General features: G+C 44.2%; 1 protein-coding gene across 3 annotated transcripts in view; it reads right to left on the bottom strand.

Moving 5' to 3' along the window:
• Window positions 1-533: 533 nt before the first annotated feature.
• Window positions 534-15073, bottom strand: part of LOC101614431 (cytochrome P450 3A9-like) — a 30106-nt gene continuing 15566 nt past the window's right edge. For all 3 annotated transcript variants that reach the window (XM_045142670.1, XM_012950597.2, XM_045142671.1), the window contains 6 exons: window positions 14767-14894; window positions 11566-11632; window positions 8014-8174; window positions 5803-6029; window positions 3695-3857; window positions 534-712 (listed from right to left, as the gene is read on the bottom strand). In XM_045142670.1, coding sequence (XP_044998605.1) covers window positions 617-712; window positions 3695-3857; window positions 5803-6029; window positions 8014-8174; window positions 11566-11632; window positions 14767-14894 — 842 coding nt within the window. In that variant the 3' untranslated portion in view covers window positions 534-616. The remainder of the gene's footprint in view (window positions 713-3694; window positions 3858-5802; window positions 6030-8013; window positions 8175-11565; window positions 11633-14766; window positions 14895-15073) is intronic.

Here is a 15073-nt window from a genome sequence, read left to right as displayed (position 1 = left end):
TTTCCCCTAACACATTCCATCCCAATCTTGCATCTCAGGTGCATTTCATCCTGAATCAGTCATTCTCCTCACCAACAGCTAAAAACCCGGCTTCCTTTGTCCTTGATAAACAGACTTACTTGATTCACCTCTCACTATGTAGTCATCTTCTCCTCATCCATTTACAGCCACACCTTTCCCTCATGCAAACGCTGATTATGGTATTCAAAGGAATAGGTCTCCACTGCGTTCTATGGATCCCCTAATGTTCATGAAAACATGAGACCATATTTTATTCGAGGGGTGTTTATTGACTTCCTCAATTTAGAATACTGCAAATAAGATGAGATGAATTTGGTAGAAATTTTATGATTAAAGCTACCACAGTAATTTTCATTTTTCATGAATAATTGCTTATGACACTTATGATCAGTATTTATTCTCTCATCAGGGATCAGAGGAGCTGACGTGACAGTGATGTGGGCTGAGATAGAGACCACAGCCACTGAGTCAGCTCAGTGGGTGTCCAGAATCCCCCGTGAGCACAAGATGAATCCCACGTTCAGTTCTGAATTTCCCTCACAAAATAAATTGGTTTCTGGTGCTCCGGGCCATAGCTTCGCAGCCAAAGTCTTCATCAAGCTGCACTTATCAGCCCATCTCTTGACACAATCTTTAGAACGATGGGTTTTTCGGCCTGGAGAAGTCCTTGCTTGCCTATTTTCAAAGGAATCTGTGACAGAAATACAATGAGAAGAAGTCAGTGAAATACCACCCACCTGAGACACAAAGCACAGACCACGAAGGACAGAAATGCTTCCTAAACACATGGGCAGTGCTCTCAGCCCAGTCATCTTGAATTCCTCATGCCCTTCTGCTAAGCTCTGTCAAGGCTGGCTTGTGAAAGTGGGTACTCGCCTTCTAATTTAAAAAAAAAAGAGAGAGACTAAGCATTTCATCTGGTATTGTGGCACATGCCTGAAAACCCAGCACTTGGAAGGCTGAGACAGGAGGATCATGAGTTCTAAGCTAGCATAGGCTACTCAGCAAGACCTTGTGTGAAAGAAAATCCACGAAAGCAAAACAAACAGATAAACCACCCAAACCACAAACACCTATTTCTGTTTTTTTTTTTTTAATTTTTTTGAGGTAGGGTCTCACTCTAGCCCAGGCTGATCTGGAATTAACTATGTAGTCTCAGGGTGGCCTCAAACTCACGGTGATCCTCCTACCTCTGCCTCCCGAGTGCTGGGATTAAAGGCGTGCGCCACCACGCCCGGCTTAACAAACACCTATTTCTAGTTCAGGCTTAAGAAAACAAATCATGTTAGTTGTTTGTTTAATTTTTCTAATTTTAGTAAAAAGGGGCAGGTTTTAAAAATTTAAATTGGGGGTTTGGGATATGGCTAAATGGTTAAAGGTGCTTGTTTGGAAAGCCTGCCAGCTCATGTTCAAGTTCTCAGCCACTCATGTAAAGCCTGGATGTTCACCTGTAATGACAAGAGATGTTGGCATACTTACGTACATGCATACATATGTAAACACACATGTGCAGATCACAGAATAATTAAAAATTAAATCAGATTCTTGAAAATTACGGCAATTTAAAAATTTTTTTATGAGAAAGAGAAAGCAAGAGTAAGGGCAAACAAGAGAGAGAGAGAGAGAGAGAGAGAGGGAGAGAGAATTGGCACTCCAGGGTCTCCAGCCACCAAAATCAAACTCTAGACACATGTGACACCTTGTGCCCATATGTGCTCTTGCACATGTGTGATTTTGTGTGTCTGGTTTATGTGGGATCTGGGGAGTTGAACATGGGTCCTTAGGCTTCACAGGCAAGCGCCTCAACCACTAAGCCATCTCTCCAGCCTAGCAACATTCTTTGTTGGAAACGATATAAAAGTTAACTTCGTGTTGCAACTTAACAATGGCCCTATGCAAGTATTATACATCTCAAATTCTGAAGGGACTAGTCCTCTCTCCCAACTCAATACTGATGAGCGCTTTAGAAAGAACTATGCTTTCCTTTGTTTCTGGGCATGTGCATGCGTGCATGGTATGTGTGCTTGTCTGTCTGTCTGTTTATATGTCCGTTGGTGCTTGGGTGTGTGCAGGTATGCTTGCATGTGCATGTATACATATGTGTGACAGTCAGAGATCAATACTGGGTGTCTTCCTCAGTTGCTATCCACCTTCTTTTTGAGACAGGGTGTCTCACAGAACTTGGGGTACACTGATTTCAGTAAAGCAGCTGGATGGCAAGCCCTAGGGTTCCTGTTGTCTCCACTTTCCCAAGCTGGAGTTCCAAGGCATGTGCCACTGCAGCCAGTTTGAGGTGGTGCTGGAGATCGGAACTCAGATCCTTCTGCTTGCACAGCAAACACTTTATCAACTGGGACTTCTCCCCTGTTCCCACCTTTTCTTGGCTGTTATAGCATCCCTGGGAGTCTAAGGATAGTAAAAAAGGTAACTTCTGAGCTCTACACAGTGTTTTTAAAATTTTTTAAAAATGATTTTTAATTCTTATTTATGTATTAGAGAGAGGGAGCAAAAGAAAGAGGCGGGGGGAGAGAGAATGGGTGCACCAGGACCTCTAGCCACTGCAAACAGACTCTAGGTATATGCACCACCATATGCATCTGGCTTATGTGGGACCTGGAGAACTGAATCCGGGTCCTTAGCTTTCACAGGCACGTTCCTTAACTACTAAGCCATCTCTCCAGCCCTCTACACAGTTTTGGCTGAATCTTTGCCCCATCTTCAAAGCTCTCCTTCAACACTGGGGAGGCCTGCAAGACCTTCTGATCTCATCAGAGAGAAAGGCAAGAAAAGAGGTTGAGAAGAGTCAGCCTGGAAAGGACCTGGAAGCTCACAGGGAGCATCCACCCCACCCCAGCTGTATACCCTGAAGCCACAACTGTGGGGTCCTGTCTCTATCTCCCTCTCGCCAGGGTAGGAAACCTACTGCCAGGGCTGGGATGTGGATTAAATGCAGGAATCCTGGAACAAACCACTAGCATGCAGGTGATTCTGTCAGCTCTGACCGGGAAGGCACGGCTGCCATGAAGCTGAATTTAACGTTTGCCCAAGTTCAGAGAGACGACATGTAGCCAGACCTTGCCGATCTGCATTGACTGTACACCATCTTTATGCTTTTGTTTTTAAAATCAAAAGGTGAGAATGGAATATGTGTCATTACATAGAGCACTTCCTAGTTCCTATGAGAATGTGAGGAGCTGGGTTCAGCTCTCCTGTGCCCACATAAGGATGGATGCTGTGATGTGAGTGTCTGAAGTCCTAGCGTGTCTTTAAGGCGGGGTGGGAGGTAGAGACTGGAGAATCCCAGGAAGCACTTGGGTTAGCCAGCCTGGCCACTGTGCCCCTAAACAATCAGAGACCCTGCGTCACACCAGGCGGAAGGCAAGGGACCAGGACCAACATCTGACGTTGTCCTCTGACCTCCACATGTGTGCCCTCCCTTACATCACACACACACACACACACACACACACACACCATACATAAAAACAGACAAAAAAATGATAGAACTCCCAAACTGAAGGACCCCTAACTGTAACAGATATCGCAGAAGGGATGACTTGGCTCATAGAACAAGTCAAAAAATGAGTAAGCAGACACTTTTCTCCATATAAATCCCTCAGTCCACAAGAAACGTGCATAAAATAACTTTTTTTTCTCCAGAAAGTGCACTGACCTGAGTTTCCTTGCAAGGTTGGAAGGAGAAGTTCTGTAGGATTTTGACAAGAGCGAGTTTCATGTTCATGAGCGCAAACCTCATGCCGATGCAGTTCCTGGGTCCATTTCCAAAGGGCATGTAGATGTAAGGATTGATGTTGTCCTTGTTCTTCTTGCTGAACCTGGTGTCACAATAGCAGAGAGAAAGAAGTCAGTGAAGCATGAAAATCACAAGCTAGTTGCTTTCCATGGCCACCAGGATATCCACAAGCGGCCGGACAGGGCTCTTTCCAGGGCTGGTTGCTAAAATCCTACTATGGTTTGGAGTTGTAAGTTACAGATCGATCTTTCTTCTTACCATAAGGGAATATTCAGCTTTAAGGAAGTGAGGTCAGTGCTCTTTAGAAGAAAATATCTCTACACACTAAAATTACATTCAAGGTGACGATATGTTCATACTCAGGAACATGAGAAATGAGACCAGCAGAAGGGAAGTGTGATCGTCTCTACACATCGCCTTTATGCACTGTAGGAGGAGGATAAACGTCCCTCCCGCTATGGAAATGGTTGTTTTCTCTTCCCTTCATCATTCTCTTTCCCCCTCTCTGTCTCCCTTCCTTCCTTTCTTCCTTTTTGTCTCTTTCTCCTCCTTCCTTTTTTCTGCTTCTATATTCCTGTCTCCAGTCCTCCCTTCTCCCCATAATGAATTCTCCCTTTCTTTCTTCTTCTCTCCCTCATCTTCCTAACTCATCCTCTCTTCTTCCCCTCTTTTCTCCTCTTCTTCTACTTCTCTTCCTTCTTCTGTTTTTCTTCCCCCTCCCTCTTTCCTCAAGTCTGACAATTTACAAAACATAAATGATTTTATTCTAATGTAGTATTCATAATTAATTTCTTTTTATGTTCCTTTAGGGTATAAAATCCTGGAAGGCTAGACACATTGTATTCAGATCTGATGCCATTTAAATGACAAGAGAAAAGCAGTTATTTACGAAAGTGATAGTGACAATGTGGTTATAGATTTTCGTTACAGGCGGCGTGTTTCACAAAGCATGAGACAGTGAGGGCTGTGGGTGAGTGGATGTTGGGTACATGGAGATGCATTGAGAGTATGGTGTACATTGACTTTTTTAGAACAGAATTGTGGATTTGTCAAACATTCCTTATAGTAGACATTTACTAACATTTATACTTGTTTTGGATACACAGTGCCCCTGATACACAGTCACCGAATTTTACCTGTGTCATGTGCTTGAATCAACCGGAACTACAGGAAGTGGTCTGAGTTTATAGTCATGGAGCGACAGGGGGTGACAGTGTTGAGATGGAGGCGAGCACAGAAAGAGAGAAACCCGCCAACTGCATTGAGCTTCTCCAGCAAGTACCACACGGAACCTCAACGGTGAGAGCAGGCACGCCACAGCCAGCAAGTCCAGGTAACTGGCGCCAGGAGGTGCGTCCTTACAGACCCACACGTGCAGATTCCAGACATCCTCTGCTAAAACATCCGTTCTGTGCTTTGCTTGCCAATGTAACAACAGAGAAAGTGCCGTTTTCAGACTCAAGCCTGACCTTGACTCTAACTTCCCAGAAGAGCCTGGTCAAGCCACCTCCAAGAAGAAATGGTTCAATGTGTAAGGAGCAGACGACTCGGCTTTGGAAGAGTCACCACCCACAGGGAGCATGGGGAGCTGGCTTCACACCGCAGCCAGAGACCCGACAGGGATGACCAGTGTCTCTTCTGTTCAGCCAGACTGTTCAACCATCAGGCAAAAGGACTTTCCAGCCCCTCCCCCATCCTGTACACATACAGCTGCAATAGAGGCTGCAGGAGGCAACTCCTAATAAATGGAAGATGAAAATTCTTCCTAAAGCTAATGGAAACAAGTGATGGGAACAGACAGAAAACTGGGAAGGAACAGAAAGCCCAAATATGTAAAGCTAGATAATCGTGAAGAAGATATGGCAGATGTTACAAAAGTTCTGAAAGTCTACACAGTTATATAGATAGATGACAGAGAGCTGGAGAGATGATAGGCAGATGGTCATTGCCACATGTTCCTCTCCTGTACTAAGGAGCAACCTGTCACGATTGAACCAAGTGGTCTCCTATGCCCATGGCCCCTGTACCTTTCAGGGCGGAACTCCTCTGGTTCTGGCCAGCACATTGGGTCTCGGTGAAGGGCATAGCTTGGTATCATCACCACAGTCCCTTTGGGAATGAACACTCCATTGATTTCAACATCCGCCTTAGAAACTCTCTCAAGTCTTCCAGCAATTGGGTATAATCTGAGAGTTTCATTCACCACCATGTCCAGGTACTCCATATGTACCAGGGCATCATAGGTGGCAGGTGTCTGGGAAGAAACAAAGTGGTTTTTATGAATAAAGACTTGGGATTGACTTTCATCTCTGCAGCGCTAGTTAGGTCTTAGGAGCACCACAGGACAATTCATGTTGACAGAGGATCTTATTAGTGGTCAAATGCTTCAGCCTGCTGAGTGGTCCAGTGAGAAGGAAATGTAGAATAATTATGAATATGGGAGGTCTTTGGGACAATCCCAAACCTGAGCCTAAAATTCTCAGCATTTCCATGCACTGCTTTTTCTTTCTTTTCTTTTCTGTGCTTTTTTTTCTTTTCCTTCCTCCTTCTCATTCCTTCCTTCCTTCCTCCCTCCCCTCTCTTTCTTTCTTTCTTTCTTTCTTTCTTTCTTTCTTTCTTCTCTTCCTTCTTTCATTTTTTGTTCATGTATGTATGCATGCATATGTATTCTTATGTATGCTTGGGGTGCATGCACACATGTGTGCATGTGGATGTCAGAGGACGACCTTGGGGGTCATCCTTTGGAATGCCATTTACCTCTCTTTTAACAAATATTTTATAGGCTGGAGAGATGGCTTAGCAGTTAGGGCACTTGCCTGCAAAGACTAAGAACTCATGTTTGAATCTCCAGGTCCCACATAAGCCAGATGCACAGTGACACAAGCTAGCAATGCTGCACATGTACACAAGGGAGTGCACACATCTGGAGTTCATTAGCAGTGGCTGCAGGCCCTGGAGTGCCCATTCTCTCTGCCTCTCTCTCATAGCTCACACCTCAACCCATGGGGATGACCTGCATCCCCAGTAAGGAGGGCCCCTTCGGAAAAGGGGCAGGGATGAGGGAAAGCATGGTACCAATATGTGTTGTTTATGTACTAAGTATGTCCATAGTAATAAAAATAAATTACAAAAAAGCCTGCATGGTCACTTTTGGTTATATGCACATATAATTTAGAAACAGTATGGCAAATAAAAATGCAAATATTTTGAGGAGAAAGATAGTCCCTTCTATCCCAGATATGACAAAAGACAGATCCAGGTATTTGATACTTTTGTACTTAATCTTTTTCTAGTAAGACTTTCATTGAGGAGAGGAATATACACACACACAGCCTTATGGCCAGATGCTGAACCAATTTTCAGGTTGTTTCTTCAGGATGTAATGAACAGCACCAAAGGGGATAATAAATCAGCTATGCCATCCCACAGGCTAGGTAAATTAGCACCACATAGTCTCCTAATTTGGGCAGAATTGTGAAGTGTAGGCTATGATGTCATAGACATTAGGAAGGCTGTAATATAGAAATCAAGAATGCGACTTGGGGCCTGGAGAAATGGCATAGCCGTTAAGGCGCTTGCCTACAAAGCCAAAGGACCAAGGTTAGATTCCCCAGGACTCACGTAAGATGCACAAGGTGGCGCATGCATATGCAGTTTGTTTGCAGCGCCTGGAGACCTTGACGTGCCCATTCTCTCTCTCGGTCTTTCCATCTCTCTACCTTTCTCTCTCTCTCTCAAATAAATAAATAAAAGTTTAAGAATGTGACTCAGGGGCCAGACATCATAGCTCACTCCTCAACCTCTTCACCTTAAGCTCTTTGACAGCCGTGTGAGGGTGTGGAGGGCAGGTCTGAGTTCGCCTGTCCAGTCCGACCTGAACCAGCTCCGCTCAGGGGACAGCCAGGCCAGCTCGCACGCAGGAACATCAGCACAGATTACTAACCAAGCCGGATGAGTGCGTATGCCTCCACGCCCCTGGGATTTTGTGCGTGTTTCTGATTGCTATTATCTTGGTGACAGAGAGTGGGTAAAGCTGCACCCGTGTTCTTCTATGAGGACCTCATCTTCATGCAAGCAGTATCCAGTATCTACGGTTTCCCATTCATTTATCTTCGGGTCCTTCCTCAGTACCACTGGTAATCGATGCTCACACTTGGGTGTGAAAGCTCTTACTGGTGTGGGGGGAGTCATTATGTTAATGCCTCACTTCTTCCCTTCCACTCTAGTCACCATCTCACCTTATTGGGCAGAGCAGCATCAATTTCATCCTGTAGCTTCTTCTGGACGTCGGGGTGAGTGGCTAATAAATACAAGACGAAGGACAGAGCGCTGCTTGTGGTCTCGTAGCCGGCAAAAATGAAGATCACGGATTGAGCTACAATCTCCAGGTCAGACAGAGCTAATGGGAAAGGAAAATAAATAGATTTTAGAGAAAGGAGGTCATAGTTTGAGGGGAGAGAGGCCCAGGTAAAGATCCTGGCTTCCTACAGAGAAATGAGAAAAAGCAATTCAGGGCACACTTGGAGTGGTTTTCATTGTCATCTGGCAAAGGGGTGAGCTGAGGGAATAATTCTCGTCCAGCCTCTTTAAGGTCTGTACTTCTCTTTTTAAAAAAATATTTTTATTTATTTATTTATTTGAGAGAGAGAGAGAGAGAGAGAGAATGGGGGCACCAGGGTCTCCAGCCACTGCAAACAAACTCCAGATGTGTGTGCCCCCTTGTGCATCTGGCTTATATGGGTCCTGGGGAATCAAACCTGGGTCCTTTGGCTTTTCAGGCAAACACCTTAACCACTAAGCAACCCCTCCAGCCCTATACTTCTCTTTTCTACCTGCTCCTTAATCTTCCATCCTCAGCACCATCATAATTTGGATAATCTCATGAGAAACAACTTGTAACATGCACATACATGTGGAGGTCAGAGAGCTTTGGGTGCCCTGATAACTAATCCTTGGATTTACTTAAGTCAACCTCTGTCCCTCAACCCAGATCTAATGTTGGTCAATGACCCCAGTGGTCCTCCAGTCTCTGCCCCCTGCGGACTGGGGCTATGGATGTATGTGGCCGTGCAGAGCTCTGTACATGGGCTCTGAGGTGTCTAGCTCAGCAGCCTCAGGACCAGGAGGCGCCCATGTTTGTGTGATAGGTGCTCTTACCACTGAGATTTCTCTCCAGCTCTTCTTTTTTTTTTATTTTTTTTTGTTGTTACTTTATTTATTTTAGAGCGACAGACAGAGAGAAAGAGGTAGAGATAGAGAGAATGGGCACGCCAGGGCCTCCAGCCACTGCAAACAAACTCCAGACGCATCTGGCTAACGTGGGTCCTAGGGAATCGAGCCTCGAACCAGGGTCCTTAGGCTTCACAGGCAAGCGCTTAACCGCTAAGCCATCTTTCCAGCCCCAGCTCTCCTCTTTTACATAAGCCAAGCACGGGCACAGGCCTCATCAGTTAGGGAATGGGTGAGGACTTTTACTTGGTAGCCATGCATAGCTGCCTTCTCTTTCTGTGAGTGCCTGTGCTCTGAACGCAGGTCCACAGATTTGCACGGCAAACACTTCACCCACCCAGTCATGTCTCCAGCCCTGAAACCAGTTCTTCCATGTCACTGGCAGCATGTCATACGTTCAGTAGGACACATGGCCAGGGTTACTGTACTGATGGCAAGCTTATAGACTGGTTCTTGAATCCCACAAACTTGCACAAGGGTAGACACTTGGCAGACACAAGACAGTTACAAGGAAGTACACATATAGATTTGCAGCACATTCCTCTTATCTGACATGTAAATCAAACAATCTAGAATGTTCTCAGATGACTGGCCAACACTTGCAGCTTGGCATTGAGCACAATAGAAGTTTTTATGCCATAGATATATGTGGAGGTAAGACCACTAGTCAGAAACTAGAAAATGAGTGTTGGAGAGATGGCTTAGCAATTAAGGCACTTGCCTGTGAAGGCTAAGGTCCCAGGTTTGATTCTCCAGGTCCCACATAAGCCAGATGCACATGGTGGCACATGCATGTTGTGCTTGCAGTGGCTAGTGGCCCTGGCGCACCCATTCTCTCTCTCTCTCTCTGTCCTTCTCTCTGCCTCTAATAAATAAATAAAAATAATATAATAATAAAAAAAGAAACTAGAAAATGGAAGGAATTCTCATTAGGGAATTTCTACAAGTTTGCTCCAGAAATCCTGAAGGGGGAAAAAAAGACCTCACCTCCAGCTAAGCTAGTATTGGTGAAGTGTGGTGTCCTGATATCCCAGGGCTGTCCTCGGCCCCTTGTGTGTGACATTAGCCTCTGACAAGGACTGAACTTTGGTCAATCAGGAAGGCCCTTGTTTACATGGCTGAGATTGTTTTACTGCAATCGACACACTCAGTGGCTTATTCCAAACCCTACACTGGCCAAATAAACTTTAACTAAACAAGTTCTTCTCCAGCGTGGCGACTCCCCCAGCTTTATGCTGCACGCTGTGAACTGCTTACTGCCCAGCATGCTGCCCCTTGCAGCGCACCAGATAAAGTGTCCTAGTCTGGTTTTCAAGGATGAATGCGCTCACTACATCTCTGTAAATCTCTTTCCTCCTGTAGGGAGGAAACAATGCAAGGAGAGGGGAGAGAGGGTACACAGAAGAGAGAAAGGAGAGGCTACGAGACTAAACTTGGCTACAGAAATCTTTCTCTTCCCTCTTCCACATGCTCATACTTCATTTGCAGACTTTATCCACTGGACGAACTCAAGGACCAACAATCCACAGGGCCATGGTTACATCTGAGTTTCAGAATTTTCATTCAAAATTCCCTTTTGTATTACAAACTGGGATCTTTGGACAAATTGCTGATACGAGAGCGGTTTGGAGAAATTGAGCAGAGGCCAGAAATGGTTGCATCAGAATGCAGGCAGATACTTAGGAAAGTGGATGGGAAAAAGAGACAGAATGCTCCACAAGGCCGATGCATGTCCATATACACTTATCACATCCCGCTGATTGCACAACACCAAGAATCCCATAAAGCTGTACGCTTTCACTGGTAATAATGTGTACGTGTGGGTTCAGTGTCTGCACCAAGCATACGACTCTACTGTTCAGCGAGAAGAGCAGGAGGCTATGTCTATGGGATGATGAGGAATACAGGAAAACCTCATTATATTCAGCTCAGGTTTGTGATGCAGCTACAGTTCCTTTACATAATACAACCTGCTTTTTAAAGTAGGCAATAAAAATGGAGATGAAAGAAAAATTTCAGGAGGCCACATGAAGGAACTTCTCCAGTGGACAAACATGAGAGAATCTGAGTGTTACGACAAGTAATGACAGGGCTGGAGAGATGGCTTAGTGGTTAAGCGCTTGCCTGTGAAGCCTAAGGACCCCGGTTTGAGGCTCAGTTCCCCAGGTCCCACGTTAGCCAGATGCACAAGGGGGCGCACGCATCTGGAGTTCGTTTGCAGTGGCTGGAGGCCCTGGAGCACCCATTCTCTCTCTCTCTCTCTCTCTCTCTCTCTATGCCTCTTTCTCTCTGTCTGTTGCTCTCAAATAAATAAATAAAAATAAACAAAAAAATTAAAAAAATAAGTAATGACAGTAAGAGATTTTAGTACATAAAAAGAAAGAAGGAAGGAAGAAAATGAAGAAGGGACGGAGGGAATAAGTAGAATAAAAATAGTGATTACTCCCTCTATCTCTCCTTCCTTCTCCATTTCCTTCCTTCCTCTCTCCTTTTTCTTTCATCTCCAGCATAATCTTATCTCTTAACTTCCTTATCGCCTGACAAGCAGCTTCCTTGGTTACCTTTATGAGACTCCGTGTCTGGGGATTTCTGCGAGTTTATCATCAGCTGAAGAAAATCCACTCGGGGCTGAAAGGAGAGAAATTTTACAGAGAAAAAAGAACGTTAAAAGAATTTAAAAGAGGAGTCCTGAGAGGCTGGAGAGATCTCTCAGTGGTTCAGGCGCTTGTCTTTAGAGCCTAAAGACTGGAGCTCGATTCCCCAGTACCCAGTTAAGCTAGATGCACAAAGTGGTGCATGTGTCTGGAGTCAGTTTGCAGTGGCTGGAGGCCCTTGAGTGCCCATTCTCCCTGTTTCTCTTTCATCTCTCTCTGCTTGTAAATAAATAAATAAATTTAAAAAATATTTAATTAGGGCTGGAGAGATGGCTTAGCGGTTAAGCGCTTGCCTGTGAAGCCTAAGGACCCCGGTTCGAGGCTCGGTTCCCGAGGTCCCACGTTAGCCAGATGCACAAGGGGGCGCACGCGTCTGGAGTTCGTTTGCAGAGGCTGGAAGCCCTGGTGCGCCCATTCTCTCTCTCTCCCTCTATCTGTCTTTCTCTCTGTGTCTGTCGCTCTCAAATAAATAAATAAAAAATTTAAAAAATATTTAATTAATTTATTTGTGAAATAGAGAGGGAGAAAGAGGGAGATAGAGAGAGAATGGGTGTGCCAGGGCCTCTAGCCATTGCAAACAAACTCCATATGCATGTGTCAACATGTGCATCTGGCTTACGTTGGTACTGGGGAATTGAACCTAAGTCCTTAGGCTTCATAGGCAAGCATCTTAACCACTAAGCCATGTCTCTACCCCAAATATATAATTGTTTTCAAAGATGAGTTCCGGGGGCAGAGCTGAGCCACCCTTATAAGAATATGGCTTATTTAACTTAAGTCTGGCTGAGGTTGCAAACGTCGCTGGCAAACAAAATTATCCATGTATTAACTTTGGAGAACCAAATGTTTCCTTGAGTTGGAATTGGCTACTCTGTCTGATGGCTTTGGACTCTGCTCTGCCCCACCCTGAGCGTCTCTGGCCTCTGAACACAGACTCCAGCCAGACAGTGGCCGGCTCTGTTGCTTTCCCCACTGCTTCCTCAGGAAGAAGCTGTGGGCTTCAGTCTTTTGTTGTCCTGGCGTGGTGACAAGCCTGTGTCTTCACAGACCAAACTCCTGCCATTTCCAGATCTCACCAGCAGAGTTTTGGGTAAGTGTCTTCAAACATCCTACCACCTCAGAATGCTATACAGTTCTGGCTGCCAGCAGGGGAACCGTTTTACCTCCCTGACCTGTGAGCTTTCCGGCCTGGCTGTTTGTGTCAAAGCCTTGATGCTCACGGCCCTGGTGCACACTCCAGGTCATGAGGATGCCAGTTTAAAGTGGACCAGCCAGCTGGGGTTGGCACACTCCTGTCATCCCAGGTCTTAGTGAGCTGTGACAGGTGGAATGAGAGTTTGAGGCTAGCATGGGCCACAGAGTGAGACTCTGTCTCAAAAAAAAAAATTAAAATGTGAAAGCTGAATAGGTGAGATAGCACCAGGTAGCCTGAAATATCATTCTTCTGGAAAATATCGCCAATGACAGGCTTATAAATGAAATGATTCCCATCAACTTAAAGTCTGGTGAAAACAAGCTAAGTACTTGGGAATACTTCTTAAACAGAATCCTTATTCATTTATTTACTTATTTGTTGTTTGCTTTCTGAGGTAGGATCTCACTCTAGCCTAGGCTGACCTGGGATTCACTATGGAGTCTCAGGGTGGCCTCAAACTCGCAGTAATCCTCCTACCTCTGCCTCCCAAGTGCTGGGATTAAAGGCATGATTAAACGCCTGGTGGACCAGAATCTTTATTATTATTTTTTAAGTGTAAAGGATGTGATAAGTTTTCCTCCATTATTTAAAAAAATTTATCCTTAGGTAAAGGGAATTAAAAATAAAAATGAAAAAAGGTATATATTAAAGTGATACAATATGGTTGTAACACATGTATATTTTGGATACCGCTTAAATCACTTTAATTATATTCATCTTCTATCAATTATTTGTTATTAAAATTTAAAAGTCCATCCATTTGTCCTTTATGATTTTTAAATAGTCATCCCATAAACATGGGAGTACAAGTACATATTATTCATATTTATTTTATCTTTTAAAAATATTTTACTTATTTATTTATGATAGAGAGATAGTGAGGCAGATAGAGAGAGAAAATGGGCATGCCAGAGCCTTTAGCCACTGCAAACAAACTCCAGATGCAAACACCACTTTGTGTATCCAGCTTTACATGGGTACTGGGAAATCGAACCTGGGTCCTTTGTCTTTGCAGTAAGTGCCCTAACTGCTCAGCCATCTCTCTAGCCCATATTTATTTTATTTTCTTAAAATATATAATAATCACGGGGATGGCTGCATCATATGGTTTTAAAATTGGGGCAGTTCTTTTTGCTCCAGTCTGAACTCAGATCACACAGAACTTTAATGATTGACCAAAGTAACTATTAACCATTGGGATGTTCTGATCTATAAAACTTTGTCATCAATGAGCAACTCCAGAATAGGATCATGCGATTATATTTATATTGCTTGGCTGTTCAAGGATAAAGTGCTGAATTACTGTGCATGAAGCCTTGAGTTTTATTGTCATTGGTGAAAAATTATGCGTTTTAATTTTTGAGGTCCATCCATACAGTTTTCCATAGTGTCTCTCACTCATTTACATCTCTACCCACAGTATGCAAGGATTCCTTTATCTGGCATGTGATAAAGTTTTTAATGTCACATATATTTATTATATGGCATACTAATTGTTATACATATTATTAATTTTTAAATGCTTTCTCTCCAACTCATTTTAACAATTTTATTTATTTACAAGGAGAGAGAGAGAGGGAGAGAGAGAGAAAGAGAGAGAAAATGAGTGCACCAGGGCCTCCAGTGATTGCAAACAAACTCCAGATGCACGTGCCACTTTACGTGGGCACTGGGGCATAGAACCCAGGTCATTAGACTTTGCAAGCAAGCTCCTTAACCACGGAGCCAGCTCTCCAGCCCCCCAACTCATTTTATATCTCTAGTCCTGACCATCACAGTATTCATTCTCAGAATACAAAAGTTCCCCTGCCCTCAAACTAGAGTGCTTCATTTAAATTTTAGAAGTTACAGAGGAGCACAGACACAGCCCACTAAATTATCATAGTGAAATCCCTAACCCGACTACATATTACCTTTTCTTTCTCTTCTAGGCGACTTTCTTTCATCATTTTTATGGAGGTTTTAAAAAAGTTTGTAACATCTCTTGGAAACATGGAGATATTTAAGGCCTCAAAAACTGGCGTCAGGAATGGGAACAGTACTGCAGGGGAAGGAAAGGAAAGAGAGGACCGTGGTGAACACGTAAAATTGATCCGGGACAATTATGTTTATTCTACCACTCAGAATGGTCATAGTCTCAGGATCTCCACCAAGAGCCACTCCCTCCGTGACATGGCTCAGGCTCCAGGCCAGTGTGTGGACAAGGACATGGGCACATGG

This window comes from Jaculus jaculus, chromosome 2 (genome assembly GCF_020740685.1).
Source record: "Jaculus jaculus isolate mJacJac1 chromosome 2, mJacJac1.mat.Y.cur, whole genome shotgun sequence".
NCBI lineage: Eukaryota > Metazoa > Chordata > Mammalia > Rodentia > Dipodidae > Jaculus > Jaculus jaculus.
Note: the sequence above shows the minus strand (reverse complement) of the source record. Positions and strands in the feature narration are given on the sequence as shown.